The sequence below is a fragment of the Mustela putorius genome, unplaced genomic scaffold, assembly GCF_011764305.1.
Source record: "Mustela putorius furo isolate JIRA1106 unplaced genomic scaffold, ASM1176430v1.1 tig00003988_pilon_pilon_pilon, whole genome shotgun sequence".
Classification (NCBI taxonomy): Eukaryota; Metazoa; Chordata; class Mammalia; order Carnivora; family Mustelidae; genus Mustela; species Mustela putorius.
In genome coordinates this window covers 16078217-16095294 of record NW_025422127.1, presented here as the reverse complement: position 1 = coordinate 16095294, position 17078 = coordinate 16078217, and the positions used below count along the sequence as shown (strand labels likewise).

Genomic DNA, 17078 nt, shown 5'->3' with positions numbered 1-17078 from the left:
AATGTAAGCGAAATAGGGTTTCTCCTTCACATTAGCAACACCCCCGATCTAACCAAGGCTAATGAAACGGCATCAACAGCTTCTAGGGAGTCTTCTCCAACCTCCCCTTACACATCGGGTCCTCTGGGCAAACGCACGCCTTCCTACCCCAGTGGCTGTCTGTCAATGGCCAGGGTAGTTTGGCTCGAGACAGAGCAATGACAGATCTCCAGCCCTCCTTCACTCCACAGTGCTGCACGGTGAAAGCAGCCTGAGGCTCACGAATTCAGAGCGCCAGGCCATCCCACAGGCCACCTGCCTCACTCAGCTACAGACCCAGATCCAGAGCTCCCCACGGACACCTCTCCTGGTGCTGTCCCCAGGCGAGGCCTCAGGCAGGAGTTTCCCATCTTTCTTATGGAGCTCTGGACATTAGGGTGAGGTCCTGCAGCGCTTCTTGCCGCTGCCTGGGGAGACAAGGGGGCAGGAAGACCCTCTCCCAGCGCCCGCATGCCCTCCCCACCCAAGGAAACCAGGAGGTACATAGGAAAATACAGTCTTTATTGTTCTTCTGAAACAACGAACCAGAAATATAATTTTGCCTTTAAAAATCTTCTGTCTCAGGCTGAAGATACCACTGTTGACAATACCCACCCCTCCCCACATTTTCCTTTGGAAAATTCCTAGATCTGGTATCAGCTGGAAAGCCAAAAGAAGGAAGACTATGCCCCCAGCTCCGGGGAGGCCACCTGCACTGAGCTCCGCCCCCACAATGTTCAAAGGCATTCCCTGCCCCTCCCCCAGACCCCACACATATCGCGATCCTCTATAAGGTGAAAGGATGGGGGTGGGGCGTGCAAGGCAAGGTGGGCCTGCCCTGTCCTGCCCTGTCCCTCCTCAGACTCTTGGCCTCCATGTTCTGGAGTCCTCTTCCGGGGCCACCAGCAAGACCCCCTCTTAGAGCCTGAAACCAGCCTGATGTCTCCCCACTCTCAGTAAGCCGTGGGAAAACGGGTGTCCAGCAGGGGGAGACCTAGTACTCACCTGTGATCAGACTCACAGGGAGAGGGCCAACCTACACAAGGGCACTCGTGCCCCACAAAGTCCCGCATAGCAGCACAGCTGTCTCCTCCCCTACCGCCCCTTCGGTGTAGGCTGCAGGTAACAAACAGGACCCCAGCCCATGCTCTGGTTTGGACCCCAGCCCAGGTGCTATTAAAGACTCCAGGAAGCCAGACTGAGCCCACAAGACCCTGGGGAAGGAACCCCACCCCTGCAGCCTCTGGGCAGCCCTCTCCCTGCCCCTGGGGCCTCCTGGGGGTCTGCCCTGGCAGCGAGCTTATGCGAAGGCCGTCTGCATTCCCAAGATGCCACCAGTCATGACCCAGTCCCCACCCCAAGGTCCCAGGCCCGGATCTGCTGAAGAAGGAGGGGTGAGGCGTATAGAGCAATGGTTCTTGGGCTGCAGGCTATAGGAGTGGAATTGGTGGGTATCCCCATGGGGCCTGGCAGTGATGATGTCCTTAGACAGCGCTGAAGAAATGCCCAGTGGGATGGGCCTGGGCTCTCTGGAGGCTGCCATCCACACATGCTGCAGCGTCAAGGCCTCTGGGCTGGTGTCCCTGGAAAACCCAGCAGGAGAGGTGTGAGAGGGTTACCATGGTGACAGGAAGGCTCAGCCAGCAGCACCACTCTGGCCCACTTCAGAGACTCTCAAAGGATCCTTGTGTTGTTGGTGTGGGCTTCTCCCCCCTGTTGACTCGAGAAGGTTGCAGGAAGCAAGCGAAAGGTTCTGTGGCCTGACAGCCAGAGACACAAGGGGGAAACAGGTCACCACTCCCTAAGTTCTCATGACCTCTATCTCCGTGTGATTCTGTGTGTGTGTGAGACAGAGAGAGACGGACAGACAGAGAAAGGGAGAGATTTCCAGTCGGCGTAATTGCACTGGTAACGCCGGGGGTGTGTGAGAGGACATGAGTAAGGCTGGGAACAGTGGGGCTGGTGTGGCCTGTAGCAGACAGAGGGACACGATGGCTTCAGCCAAGGGAGTGTGTCATAACTGAGTTTCTAAGTGCTGGGTCCAGATGCCGGGGTTGGTGTGATTGTACATGACAGCTAGAGGCTGAAAGCTGGACTCAACTTGGACACTGAAGGACAGCTGAGAGTATCTTCCTGGCTTAGAAGGGGGACACGGGAATTGACCCCTTGGCCCCCTCATCCCCTCCTCCCCACACCTATGGGCCAAAGGGGAGAGGCACCCAGCTGTGATTGCCCCAGGGCAGGAAGGACAGCAGGGGAACCCTGAGTCCGAAGCCTGCACTTGCACACAGAGCCATAGCCAGAAGCTTAGGGAGATCCCCAGCTGTTCAGAGACTTGGTGGCAGGAGCCTTGAGCACAAGGGCAGCTTCTGCAAAGACTTGGAAGTTCATGGAGACCCCCACACCGCTCCTTGCTCTCTGGAGGGCTGGGGGCACCAGTGGAGGTGGAGGGAAGGGCCAGCCCTTACGGAAGGGATCCCCCACGTGCTCTCCCTGCCCTTCCTACCTAGGCCAGTGGGGCGGGGCTCTCATGCCACAGAAGAGATCTGCTTCTGGTCTTCGTGCTCACCCTCCGGGTCCCCCATGAGGGGCTGCCGCTTCTTGAGCTCCCGGTGGTACTTGGCCATGAGGGAGGCGTAGATGCAGCCGTAGGCAGCAGCCACCACCATCATGATGCAGACAATGCCACAGACCACCCCCGCGATGATCACAGTGCCGATGGCCCGCCTCACGCTCACCGGCCGATACCGCTGCTTCTGGGGGCAGGCTGTGCTGGGCTCGGGCTCGGGCTCAGCCCCTGGCTTGGGCTTAGCAGGTTCAGGGCTGGCCTTGGTGCAGGGCGGCCCCGGAATACCCAGCCCAGCCGAGCTATTCTCGTCCTCCAACTGGGAGCAGTAGTTGAACATCTCCATGGGGACGGCGCGCATGTCCTTCCCCCTCAGCTCCTTGGGTAGGGTGCAGGCCAGCTGGTCCAGGCGCCCCCCTGCAGCCAGGGGAGAAAAAAAGCTGGGGCTGACCAGGCATTCGGAACCTGGACTCCCTCTCCCCATCCCCAGGGCCCCAAAGCAGAAGGCCCTGAAGGTTAATCAGGAATGCAGTCAGTCCTGGAGTCACTGCAGTAGGAGAGGACCGGAGAACAACCAGCATTTATGAGGCCAAGGACCACAATCGGTGAGGTACACGTAACAGGTCATTCCATGAGCACAGAAGCCATAGAAAATGGATAGCGCCATCATTCCCATTTTAGAGAAGCACAGAACCGTTCCAGTCCAGCCTGCTCTGCCCAGAGTCCAACTGCCCCACGAGAGTACGTCACCGCCAATGTAGGCCGATGCTCGGAAAGACTCAGCCATGAAAAGGGAGAGCCGAGAGCCCTGCCGGGGCTACAGGTCCTCTACTCCTCTCCTCGCCCACCCATCTGCCTGCTCACCGCCCATCTGTAAATCTGGAACACTGTTCTCCACTCTATCTCATCCCTCCAGCACGCCTCCCTGTCACAGAAAGCACAAGTCAAAAGCCACTGCCACAGCCACCACTCTTCTAAATGGAAGATTTTGGTGGCCCAAGATTATTTCTTTGGCATGGGGAGGAAAAAGGTCAGGTGAGAATGTTTGTCTTTCCCTCTTTGAGAGCATTCCCATAGCCCATCAGCACCCCAGCATCTCTGAGCACAGTGGCATCTTGGGAGGGAACCCTGAGACCCCTAAGGGCAAAGGAGGGGGGCTGGTGATAATGAGGGGGTGTGGTGCACAGGCTGAGCCTTGGGGAAGTCAGGAGAGAATGTGTATGCAGAACACAGGCAATAGATCAGGAGAATCCCCTAGGAAGTCAGAGTCAGAGTTTGTCCCTCTATGAGCTTCCAGTGAAATCTGGATGCCAGCAAACGATCCCTTCCCAAACAGCTCCTGCCGTCCCCTCACTGCCAGTTCCCTCTCCCCGAGCAGCTGCTGTATGTCCGTCTCCTCATATAATAGATACGTTTTTCCTGGGATGCTGATGAAAACATCCCAAGAATTTTTTTTTTTTTAAAGAAGTGCAAGGTTGAAAACAACTGTACTGTTGAAAAGTTCCAAAAATAGACATTCCCACTCCAGGCCCTTTGGTGCTAAGAATTTAGTTCCTGATGACTATGTAAAAAGACAAGGACGTTGCCTAGGGATAACAAACGGGGCTGAGACCCTTGGCCTCTAGTTCCCCTGTGCCTCTGATTGCCTAGGGGACTTGTGGCAAGTCTCACAGCCAGCACATTGTGTCCCAGGGTCCCCTTCAGACAGGCAGGGGTGGGGTGTTGAGATGGAAGCAACCTCACCTTCCTGTTCAAAGACCTGAGGTTGAATCCTTGCCAATAATTTAATTTATTTAATTGGTTTTCATGGCCATAAAAGAAGAATGGCTAACTCGATTAACTGTTATAAGGATTAGGATAGATAATGTATATGAAAAGATATTTATAAACTGGAAGCTATATAGGTATTAATTGCTATTTCCTGACTCACAAGAATGGGAGAAATTATCATAGTGACAACATTTTATGGCACTTTACAGTTTATAAAATTTTTTTAAAGATTTTATTTATTTATGTGAGAGAGTAAATGAGAGAGAGAGAGAGAGAATGAGCCAGGAGGGGAGCTGAGGGAGAGGGAGAAGCAGGATTCCTACCGAGTGGGCTCGATCCCAGGACCCACGATCATGACCTGAGCCAAAGGTAGTAGCTTAACTGACTGAGCCACGCAAGTGGCCCTGTAAAATTGTTTAATTAACTAACACAGGAGAATATTGTGCAAATGTGGCTGGATACAAAACAAAAGGAGCAAGACTGGTGGAAAGGATTGGTATTCTTTTCATGTGGATTCACTCATTCAGCAAATACTCAGGGAGCATCTACTTTGTGCTGGGCACCAAATTCTGTCTTACTAAATCCGTTCTATGTTATGACTACTAGTAGCAAACGAACAAATAAATGAATAGGTTTTATGGACAACTTGCTTTATGCTAAGTACTTTTCAAGACACTTTACAGGTGGATGCTCATTCAGTTAAGTGTCTGCCTTTGGCTTGGGTCATGATCCCAGAGTCCTGAGATCAAGTCCCGCATCATGTTCCTTATTTGCCAGGGAGACTGCTTCTCCCTCTGCCTGCTGCTCCCCCTGCTTGTGCTCTCTCTCTTTCTCTCTAACAAATAAATAAAATCTTTAAAAGAAAAAAATATATACCTTTACATGTATTGCTATTTAATTCTCACAATGATTCTATCAAATAACTGTTATCTGACCCATTTTACAGAGGAGGACAATGCCACAGAGAGGTTTCTCAGAATCACACAGCTACTAAGGGACAGAGCCACAAATCACACCCAGACCTGGCACTTTTAACCACTACACTCACTTCTTTGCCCTCCTTATCATTTTATAGCTCATTCTAGAACTTTCCCCAAAAGAGAGAAGGGAAAGAGTAAAACTAAAGCCATTTGGTTTCTTATTAAAAGCTGTGAATATAAAACTTCTTGGGAGAGAGCGTTGAGATCATCATCAAAACGAAAATTTGGTTTTATCTGTGGATTTAAATTATATTCCACCCTCCTGAAACTGAGGATATTTAAGAAATTGCTGTATTATTCAGAGGAGCAAGGGTGGTTTTTCTTCCTCCTACCATGCCAGGGAAGCCCAGAGGCATACCTGGTGGGATGCAGAGAAAAATTATTAAGTTGCCTCACAATACCTACAGAAGTGATATCGAGTTACAGTGAGTCAGTCTGAAAGAAAAAGAAGAGGGAGGAGGCTAGGAGCTGGGAGGGGCACACAAAGAAGAAAGCGGAGCAGTAAAGGGGGAGGGAAAGCAGCACCAGCCTTTCTGCCCTGCCCATGGATTGGAGCCCAGGCTGAGACTCTTCCAGTCCGAAGCTAGAGGAGAGGTAGGGCCACCCCTTCTCCCTGGACCTCGGACCCGTGTCAGCGCCCAGCCTCCAGGAAAAGTGTTGGGCCAGGGCTGATTCTCCCGATTCCTTAACCCAGGCAGGACTAACCTCGGTAGGAGAACCACTCCATCCAGTGCTTGAAATCACGCAGGTTACAGTCACACTCCCAGGGGTTGTCCCCAATCTGCAGAAGCTGCAGGCTTGCGAGGGGTTCAAACGTCAGCCGGTCCAGGTTCTGCAAACGGTTGGAGCGAAGTGACAGGGAGCGCAGAGCAGGGAGTCCATCGAAAAGGCCAGGGGGCAGCTGCGCCAGCCCATTGATGGACAGGTCCAGGTGGCGGAGCAGGGGCGAGTGCTGCAGCAGGTCCCTGTCCAGGGTCCTGATGCTGTTGTTGCGCAGCTGCAGCTCCGTGAGATTCGTCAGGTCCCCGAAAATGGACCGGGGCAGCTGGTCCAGGAAGTTGTTGGATAGGTCCAGCCGCTGCAGGCTGGACAGATTGGCGAATGCCCAGCTTGGCAGGGCACTCAGCTTATTGTTCAAGAGTAAGAGGGTTCGGGTGGCCGCAGGCAAGTCTGGGGGCACCATGGTGAGGCCTAGGCCACTACAGTCCACCTCCAGACTGCGGCTGTCACACTTGCAGGAGAAGGGGCAGGCAGGGAGGGCGTCCACAGCATACAGCGTGATCCAGCAGGTGAACCCTGGAGGGAAGGGGGACAGATAGGCGGAAAGAAAGCCATGGGCAGGGGGTTACCGGGTTACCGTCCTTTCTAATTTGTACCATAATGGCCTCTTGACTTTATCTGTTTTGGCCAGAGCCCCAATCAATGCACAAATCCTCATTGACCACATAAAAAGATAATTAACAAGCTGAAGCCCGTCTATATTACTGGACATCACACAGTGTCCGCAGAGCTCCTTGACTCACAGCACATCTAGCAAAGAAACCAGTTGAGTGGAGTACAATCCTGGAGAATGGCAGGCCTGAGTCCAGAGGACGAGCAGTGTTGTTCCACCAGGATGCTCCAGCTCACGGGGCCTCGCCTGGTTGGTCTCCTTGGGAGCTTGGACCCCACTGATACCATAGATGTTGACCAAATAAAGGGTGTAAGGGTGTCAAAGAAACCTGCTCCCTTATTCCTCTCCCAGTGTCACAGAGAAAGATCCTCTTTCCAAAAGAAAATAGCCACATTGCTGCTTCCTTCCCCCCTGCACCTCCATCCCCAACTTGGGGCTGCCCAGGGCTAAGACGCACCGTATGTGTAAGAGGGAGAGCACAAAGGGGTTCTCCCAGCCCTGTCCCCTACATCCTCCCATGTGCTACCAGAAGGGAACTGGTAACAGTATGAAGACCAGGAACCCCAGCCCCTCTAGGATCCCACTCTGAAGACCACAGTGGAAATGATGAGGATAAGATGCCCAAATCCATTTCCATGCTGAAGAACACTTGGGCACAAATGACTGCAAATCATAGATTCTAAGATTCATATTTATTTTCATATTTATTTTCATTCCAAAACCAACCATGCACTTAGGTTGGGTTCCTGTCCCTCAGGGCTGCGGGATAGCATTTCTGCAGGATGGACTCATTAACAGCTTTCCTTTTGTGGGCCCATGTTTTGCCCAGGACCCTTCTGAGTAAGCAAGCTCAGAGTCTAGCCTGGGAAGGGCTGGGATCTCTCAGAGAATAATTATAACAGAGCAGCTCATTCCATTGTCCAGCAGCACTTTCTCAGAGTGACTACAAATTTCCCCTCAAGCATCTTCCTGAATCTCACGGAAGTTTGCTCGCTATGGAAGAGAGAATGGGTGAGCTCAAAATAGTTCAACTTCTTCAAGTCAGCACCCGGTCTGGCAAATTACTGGCTCCATCTTGGATGTGGGATTCATGCAGATCTGACAGTGCAGGGGAGGTTGTAAGGGCAGGGGTGGGAGGGCCCTTTTGTGCTCTGTCTCTTTCACGCATGGCGTGTCTGAGCCTAGCATAGCTCCAAGTTGAGGGTAGGGGTGCAGAGGGGAAGCAAGCAGCAGCGTGGCTGTTTTGTTTTTGAAAGAGAAGTCCAGAGGAAAGAACCTAGCCCGAGAAGCAATGGAGAATCAGGCCCAGTTCATGGCCCAGGTGATCCCACTCAGAGAGCCAACAGCCACTCCGGCTTGAGTGCCTGAATGGGATGGTCTTGAGCCTCTGTCCGGTAAATGTCTCGTTGTCTGGTGTCCCCAAGAACCGAGCTTGAAGGAACAGTATGGGATTATCTCTCCCCATGCTTGTGGGGTCAGTGACAGCTGAGAGGCAGACTGCAAGGCTGACCCCTGAGCCTCATTCTCCAGAGGAACAAGCACAGTCATGGGCAGGGGAGCTGACCAGTGACCCTTCCTGGCCACGTGGGGTGGCCTGCTGCTACCTCTCACCTTCTTACCCCTCTGATCGCTTCTGTTGCCAGGTCAGCCTGCCCCACTGTGCCATCTGAAAATCAACATTCTTCGACTTCACTTTCCCCAGAAAATAATTCAATCCATCCAGCTTCCCTCACAAAAGGGTCATAACCAGAAGCCATTATTCCCCCCACCCCTGAGGAATTCAGGGTGACGTGAAAGCTCTGGTGACAAGAAAACATAATCCTGTATTGCGAGGTGTTGAGTGATTCTAGAATGAGGTTGAAACAGGATCTGAGTGGCTCAGGGATCAGCCGCTCAGGTGAATAATTCAGGCTGCTCTGGTCCTGCCACGGTATCACCAGGTCAAGTGAGCGAAGGGAGAAGTCAGGCAGAAAAATGTCCCTCGGGACCATTTCTTACTTCTTACCATGTAGCCGTGGGCAGGCCAGTCCTCACTGATCTGGACACTTTGCCTCTCCTGATGAGAATTCTCAAGCTTCTTTCAGCCTGACAACTTACAAGGATTTCTTATGGGAAATGGAGATCCCATTTTCCCCATATACAGAAGGAAGGCTGGGACCCAACCCCTATGGCCCTTCCAAAAACACAATCCAAGAGCTCTCTCCATTTCAGATCTAGGAAGACTGAGACAGAAGGCTCTAGGTTCACCCAGTCAATGGAAGACAAGAGGGAGACTCGCCATTAGAACAGCAGGACTCCCACAAGCCAGACCGCTGAGGGTGGGGGTGGACTTCCTGGGCGCAGGAATGGCCCCATCTAGAGCCGCAGAACCACCCATCATGGCCTCCAGCTCCTGACTTAACCACCGAAGGTCCCAATGGCAACTCTTTCTTGGGCTGCCACAGATGCCAGTACCACGGGCAAGACTGTAGAGGGTAACCCCTGGCTTCTCAGGCCTTGGGCATCCCAGAAAGATCAGAGCATCCTGCAGCCTGGCAGGCATCACTGCATGCCAAGCTGCCTCCTCCCCCACCCACCCCTGCCCCACTGTACTCACAGGAGATCTGCCTCCATGGCAGGGCAGGCCTGGTCCTCTGCTCAGGGCCAGTGCCCCAGGCCAGCATGGTGAACGCCACGGCTCTCACGGCTCTGTACCTCCGGGGAGAGAAGAGCCCCTCAGTGCGTGCTACCTGTCAGTCCTGAGAGAGAGAGAGGGAGAGAGATAAAGAGCTGAACAGCACTTGAGGCCCCGTTCCAGCCCAGGGGTTAGGAGAGGGCTTGGTGTCTCTTTACACTCCTTGTCATTCCCGCTCCTGTTCTACTCAGCTATGATTCCCTGAGTGAGGGAAGGAGGAGAATGAGGGGCAGAGAAGCCAGGAAACCATCCCCCTCCCTGGGTGACTGGGGTGGCAAAGAGGGCAGGCTCCAGGCTGTGGCAGGCTGCTGAGTTCTGCCTGTGCGATGCGGAGTTCCCTAGCAGCCGCCTCGCTGGTGTCCCCTCCCCCGCCTCTCTTGAGGCCTCTCTGGTGTGCTATCTCTAAAATGCTCTGCAGGGTGATAGGGCCTCCTTTGTGAGTTTCCCCCAAGTCACAGGTGGGACAGTGAGGGACATATCTACTAGGTAAGCAGAGTGAGGCCATGGTAACCATGTTCCCGGTCCCCATGCCGCTCTTACCATGGCCCCCGAGGAGGCAGAGTCTGCTGCTGTGTCAGGCGTGAGGCCCAGGCCCTGCTCCCGCCACCAGGCTGGCCTCCCGCTTCCCCTCCACCTTCGCCTGAGAGGTGAGGTGCGGTGCTCTGTCTTCCGCCCGCTGGTCTATAATAAGACTCATCAGCTCAGGGAGTTCATGCTGCAGCAGCTGTTCGTGCAGGAGACAGGGACAGGAAGGAGAGGATGAGCTTTCAGAGCAGAAGGAGGGCTGGGAGGGGGCCCAGGGAGGCAAGGAAGCAGGTTTCTCTTACAGATGACAAAAGAGGGGTAGTCACCCTGTCTAGGGTCTCAGGACCGGCCCTGCACCAACCCGAAGACTAGTAAGAGGGGCATGGGCCCTCCCGTGGTCCCATTTCCTTCTAGGTATGGCTAAGGCCCTCAGACAGAGGCCAGAGCCTCAGCTCTCCCAGCCCCATCGGAGGGATGGGAAAGGGGGATGGTGATACCATTGCAGCAAGCAGGGACACGGTGGGGAAGGGGACGGGTGCAGGAAGGGAAGGCTCTGCCCCCTGCCCAGCCCCTCCTGCTCCCAAGGGCCAGCATCCCATCAGCCCACTGCTCCTGGTTGGCTCTTCTGGTGGCCTGCTCATCCCTCTGTGATCCAGGTCACAGCCTCCGCTCTTACACACAACACCCCCACCACCACCGCACTCTCCCCCACCACAATCTGGAGGAGCCAGGGGCAGAGTTAAGCAGGCAGCTGAGGAGTTAGAGGGACTGCTGGGAAGCTAAGTCAGCTCTGACATCTTGCATCTGGTGAAGCAGGTTTCCCTCGGGCATTTTGGGGCCTGCTGCCATTCCTGTGTCTCTCGGCGCCTCCCCAGCCCCCACTCTCGAATCGAGCCACCTCTGGTGGCAAACCCCACTTAAAACACAGCAACCCCCACGGGACCCTCAACTTTGCTCCCAGCAAGGGGAGCCTGGGGTGGGGAGGTGGTCTTGGTTGGTCTCTTTCCCCCTCTTCCACTGGGAGATAGGGGGCTCCAGGTCGTGCAGGTCTCCTAAGGGCTGGCAGAGTCTGTCACAACAACTGGGCCCCCATGTGGGGTGTGGGGAGCAGCCCGGTGCCCCGCACCGCCTCTTGGATGGGTCCCAGGTCCTGGGCTGAGGCATGAAGGAGAGGCTGGGAGCAGCTCAAGTGTCTTCCCCAGCAGCTCTTGCCAGCTCCGGCCCACAGGCCTCCGGTTCCCTTCGGGTCCTGCCGCTCCCTAGCTGGGCATCCTTAGCAAACCGTGTAAACTTTCTGAGCCTCAGTTATCTTCTCTCTGAAAGTGATGACAGTAAGACTTCATGGGCGGAATCTCTGTGCAGATCAATTTAATTAAGGGAGGAGAGTTAATATCTACTATACTATATTTAGTACACATTACCTTAGAAGATAATTCAGGAGAACATGCCCATCCTGGACATGAGCCCATGATAGCTGTGAGGAAGCCCCAGCTCCCCTCCTCCATGGGGAGGGGGACCACAGCTTGCACGAGTTCTAAGTAACACCTCCTTCCTGGTCCCACCAGCCTCACACATGGGACTCCTTCCCTATTTCTGAGCAGATGGCCCATCGCGGGATGCTCATGGTGGGACACGCTCGCACACACAGCCTTCCTGAACCTCCATCCGGACAGCAGTGTCCACCCTCTCTGTGTCCCTTAGGCCCTGACCCTTGAAAGAGCCTCCAACTCCCACAGGAACCTCACAGCCAGAGCTCATGGCACCCACACAGTATCACAGTATCAGGCAGGTTAGTGGCCATCCAAGGCATGGAGAGGATGGCCAATTTGCCCAAGGTCACATGCTAGATCAGAATAAGTCTGAGTCTGGCTGCTCGTCCACTCCCTGGTGATCATCACCAGCAATGGCCCTTATGGGGAGATGTTCATGTGTGCACCGAGCAGGGTGCACGGAGGCTCCCAGACACGTGCTTGGAGCACCCAACACAGCACATGGTGCAGACACACACCCACAGAGAGCTGTGCAGTTAGGCACGTGCTCACGCGCACATACGCACATGCACACACATGCATGCACACACGTATGCGCACTGGCAGCCTTCCAGCGCTCCCCCTCAGATGCCAACACTCAATCAGCAAGAGCCTCCAGAAGACAGACATGCAGGGACACTTCCAACCCAGAAGTAAGGTCTAAACAAAAACCTCACAAGTAGCCCCCACTCCAGATCATTCTCTATACTCAGACCCAGAGGGCTGCTGAAGACCCAAGCCAAGCTTCTGCTCCTGCTCTTTCCAGCTTCTTGCAAGGACACAGGGGGCCAAGAATCCCTCTTGCCCAAGCCCAGGCCCTGTTTCCACCTGAGCCTGTTCTCCTCTGTTTCAAGCAGCTTCTCCTTTTCCAGCCCGCTCACACATCCCGGACCTCAGTGTCACCCCATAGCCCAGGGGCTGACCAGCAAGCACAAGGCAGACCCCTAGGTGTCATCTTCCGAGGTGACAGGATGCCATTGACCCCCGCATCTCTAGAGAAATGTGATGAAAACAGAGTCCCCCCACGTCCAGTGGTGGGGAGTGGGGCAGTGGTACCTGTGCCCCTCACTGAGCTGGCCCTGCCTCCCTGGGCACCATGGAAGTGACCTTTAGGGAGATATGGGGCTAGAACCCAGTGCTTCCTGCCTCCTTGGCCCTTTGCCCACAAGCACACCTCCAACCCAAGGACCCCTTCCCACCCCCAGAAATCTCCAGCCTCATTAGGAAAGGGGATTACCTACATTAGGAGTGCATCTGTGGCTGCAGGCACTGCCCGGCTGCTGGAGTAAATTTACACTGTCTGAGAGGGAAGTCCCTGCACCCAGGATGGGGAATGGGGGACAGAAAAGAGCAGGGAGGCCCTACCAGAAAGATCTCCAGGTCCCGCAGCCTCTCGGATGCTGGACTTGCTCCTGTTCCTCACACGCTCATTGTCTCAGCCCCAGGGACAGAGACACCCGAGAGAAGGGCCGGGCCCCGGCGGGGCACTGGGCCTCCTTCGCTGGGCTTTGCTAAGAGAACCGGGACATAGTGGGGCCGAGGAACTACAAGCAATCAAAGGGAGAACCCCCGAGAATCCTTTGCTACTCAATCTGGTCCGTGGGCCTTTCTTAGGAATTCCTTAGATACGACTGTCAGGCCCCGCCCCAGGCCCACCCAACTAGAATTTGAATTTTAACAAGATCCCATACTCAAGTTTGAGAAGCACAAGACTTCTCTCCTGGCAGGCCCTGGCACTTCCCGGGAGGCCATGCAGTCCGTTCTCCCAGGCTCCATCTAGGGAATGGCCATGACCAGGGCAAGGGTGGTGGGGGGGTGTGGGCGGAGGATATTGACATTAACCTCCTTCAGAAAGCCCCTTTGTGAGGAGAAGCACCTACCACAGCCACAAACACCTGTTTATAGTGTTCCTAGTTCTCAGAACAACACTCTGAGGTTTTGCAGTTGGGGAAAACTGAGGCAAAGGAAATGAAGTAACTTGTGTCAGGTTGAGCCAGGGAAGAATGAATACAGCTTTGTGATCAAGCAGCCTGGGGACAAAGCTACAGCTGAGTTAGTAGCTTTGAGCAGAACGGGTCCATTCTGCTCCTGCTCTGCTCACAGGCAGGGGTTCCAGGTGTAGGAAGGAAAGGCAGACACGGGAGAGGCAATCTTCCATTCGTAGAGCACTTCACAGTTTACGCAGCAAGTCCTTACCCCCAGACTCAGGGGACCTGGCAGCAGGTGCTTTGACGCCCCTCCTGCTGGTGAAGAAGCCAGCTGAGCTGAACTGGACTGAGATGCCAGCCCAGTACCCCCTCCAAGGCCCCTCCTTCCAGTAAGCTCATTGATGCAGTGCGGAAACGTCCCAAGTGGCCAGGATCTTAGGAAAGGACATGGAGGGGGGAGGACCGGGTGCTGAGGTGAGGAGGGAAGCCAGGGGTGGAGGATAGTGATGGAACAGGAGGCAGCAGTCAGAGCAGAAATCTCCGCGTGCTCCTGCCGTGCGGAGTGGGTGTAGCAGCATCCCCTGGGGACTGGGAGCACCCCCCCCCACCCAGCCCCACGGGTGACAGGCAAGGAGCAGCCTGCCAGAGCCCCAGCCCACAGAGTGCTTGGGCCGGAGGGTATGGGGCGGTGGCCTCTCTGTGCTCCTGTGCCTTGGGGTTTCTCCTGCAGACAGAGGTTAGTCCTCCAAGTGAGGCTGGCTCAGACCTCAGCTAGAAACCTCCAGCACACCCACTGCCAGCCTGGTGTCCACACCCTTCCCCTGATGATTCTGTCATGTCCGTCATCCCAAGTCCAGTGTCCAAACCACACAAGCGCTTAAGGCCCGCTGAACCTCAGCCTGGGGCTCCCTGACTCCTTGGACATCATGCTTGCTCCTCCATTCATCTCCACCAGGATCTCCCTTCAGTCAAGGGTCTCTAGTTGAGGACGAGGCTTCTGCACACCCTCGGCATCCAAGAGTCACAGAACTGAGAAGCAGAAAGGGCCTTCATGGTCACCTGCGCACCCACTTCCCTCTGCAGACAGGTGAAGGTCACAGGCCGGTGAGAGGCACCAAGACGGGGGAGGGGGACCTGGACTGCAGGGTGGCCTGAGTTGAGCCCTGTTTGGTGGGTACCACGCAGGGTGACCGCTCCGCCTGGTGCCTCCAGTCTGGCCATCTAGGCCCTTCTAGGAAACATGCTCAGCCTCTTCCTGCCTGTCACCCTCATGACACGCTGTCCAGGCAGCAAGGAAGCAGCTTTTATCAAATCTCTCTGTCTGTGCTTGGAACCAGCTGACCTTCCTGGTTCGTTTTAAAAAGCATATCCCATTCTCACCCCAAGCTTCCTGCCTCCTGGTTTCCTTGTTGAATAGTCCTGATCCCAAACACGTCTTCTGGGAATCCGAACAGAAAAGCCCCCAGTCATTCCTCACTGGAGCCCCTCTCCATTGTGAATCAGCTAAGCGTCCTCACAGAGGCCTGACCTGAGGTAGAAGGAGAGAGACCCCAAGAAGGGAGAGCCTGCCTGAACTACAACCCCTTCCTCCCCAGACACCCCAACATTACATAAAGGCCCTCCCCTGCCTCTAGCCCATGTTACCCATCCTGCCCAAAGCAGCTCCACCTGGCCCTTCCTTGGCTTTGGTGCCAAGGAAATAGGAACGAGATTTGCTCATCCAGGCCCCAGACACAGCTTCCAGCCAAACCCCAAAGAAACCAGATCGGTTGCTTAAGAAACGTCCCTCCTTCTCCTGCCACCCCCAGGCTGGCTTTCCTGGGCTCCCTCTTTTGGCAATGCTGGAGACTGTAGCAGTGGGGAGGTGGGGTGGGAAGAGCAGGAAGCTGCTTCGGGTTTCCCTCCTGCTGGACTTCCCCCGCCCCCTCCACGTGCTCAGCCTCCCTTCCCTCCCTCCCTCCCCCCCTCCCCGCCAATGTAGTTATCTAAGCTCCTGGGCGTCAATCTGAGTCATGCCAAAGCCATGCCCCATGCGCCCTGACAGCCAGGTGCCACCCTCGCCATCCCCCCACCTTTGCCCCCTGCCAACTCAGACAGCTTAGCTCACAGAAAAGATAAAGCAGCCCCTGGAACTGAGCTGGGCGGTTGGGACCCCCAGTCAGACCACCCTCTCTGCATTGTCAAAATGGGCCTGGGGCTGCTGAGAGCAGTTTTCCTACTCCAGCTCAGGACGCCCCTGCCTCAGTTGGTCAGAATGCCAGGTGGGCAGGGCCGGGCTGTACACCACCCATTCCCCCAAGGCTGAGTCCACAACTCCCACCAAGGAGGCATAAGGCTTCCCAACCCATTTACAGATAGAGGACCCGGTGTGTAGCTGGGAGACACCCTGAGTGAGTTCTCATGAGCCGGGGTCCACCCCCTTCCCCAGCCCCCCTGAGGGCTGGGAGCAGGGCCTCTGGCTTTGCCAAGGAAGAGCTACAAGGCTTTTCTCCCTTGTCCACTCCCAGCCACGCCCCCACCAGGGAACTTTCCCCCACAGCTGCATGGGGCCATGTCCAGCTAGGGAAGGGTTCCTCTGCACCCTTGTCCAAGGACAGCTGCCTGGAGGCCAGCAATTCCACACTGAGGGCATCCAGCAAAGAGTCTGGGCCCTCGAGGTCTATTCCCAAACCTCAGACAGCTCAGATCTCCAGCCTGCCACCCCCCACCCAAGCCACGCTCTGAACCAGTTCTGTCACCAGCATCCCCTTTCCCATAGCACCCAAGCTCCTGGGGCTGTGAATGCTGAGCTGGGCAGGCAGACGGCACAGGGCTCTTGGCTGGCACTCCCCGTGCTGCGGGGACTGGTTTCTATGCCACCCGGGCCTGTCATCTGGCACTGGCACTGCTCTCTTCTCCCCTCCCCTGCCCCAGCAGAACCCCAGCTCACCTCCCCAACACTGTGAGGTCAGAGCAGCCCTGCACTGTATGCCTTTGGGCTGCCCTATGTCCAGTCCTGAGCACTTCCCCAATCCCGGCAACTGCTCCCAGGCAGGAGGTAACAGCGGCTGTCTGTGCAAGGCCAGGAGACCCAGCAAAGATGGGCCCCATTCCCCGTGTCCCGGCCACCCTGCACCCCCATGGGCCCTTCATGCCTTCCCTCCAGCGAACAGCACTCACCTTTCTTCACCCTGACCGCAAGCTCCTTAAATCAAGCAGCTCTAAACCATCCGTCCAGTGAGACCCTCCTGGGGTTCCTGGAGAAATCCAGACAGCCTTGTCAAGCGGAGGGCAGTGGACACTGAGTCCCCAGTCCGCCGGGAGCAGGGACCTGGAGCGCAGCACAAAGCACGGGGGAGAAGGAATGCCTGCCGCCGCTGCCAAGGGGACCGGGCTGCTGGGTCAATAACAAACTGAGAAGGAAAGAGGGAGACGACAGGAGAGGGAAGAAGGGGGAGAGGAGGAGAGCGCGTGTGCGCGAGCAAAGACGGAGCAATGGAGTGACAGCTGGGGGTACATCTGTGATGACAGCGACAGTAGCACACACAGGCAAAGGCACGCACGCACAGGCGCGCGCGCGCGCGCGCGCACACACACACACACACACACACACACACACACACCCCAGAGGCGCTCTTGGCCAGAGGGCAGCGCTCACCCTTAAAATGTAAGCATTTCAGTGGAAAAAAAGGCTCCTGCGGCTGAATTGCTTCCAA

The 17078-nt window shown here is 55.5% G+C and overlaps 2 protein-coding genes across 2 annotated transcripts in view; one reads left to right on the top strand and one right to left on the bottom strand.

Moving 5' to 3' along the window:
- Positions 1-17078, top strand: part of CACNA2D4 (calcium voltage-gated channel auxiliary subunit alpha2delta 4) — a 112898-nt gene that overhangs the window by 74879 nt on the left and 20941 nt on the right. The window lies entirely within an intron of this gene.
- On the bottom strand, positions 529-16939 carry LRTM2 (leucine rich repeats and transmembrane domains 2). The gene is made up of 6 exons (XM_004773737.3): positions 16543-16939; positions 9942-10125; positions 9324-9465; positions 6040-6630; positions 2525-3001; positions 529-1601 (listed from the first exon to the last, which is right to left on the bottom strand). Exons 3-5 carry the CDS (start codon positions 9388-9390, stop codon positions 2547-2549), a joined length of 1113 nt encoding a protein of 370 aa, XP_004773794.1. The 5' UTR covers positions 9391-9465; positions 9942-10125; positions 16543-16939; the 3' UTR covers positions 529-1601; positions 2525-2546.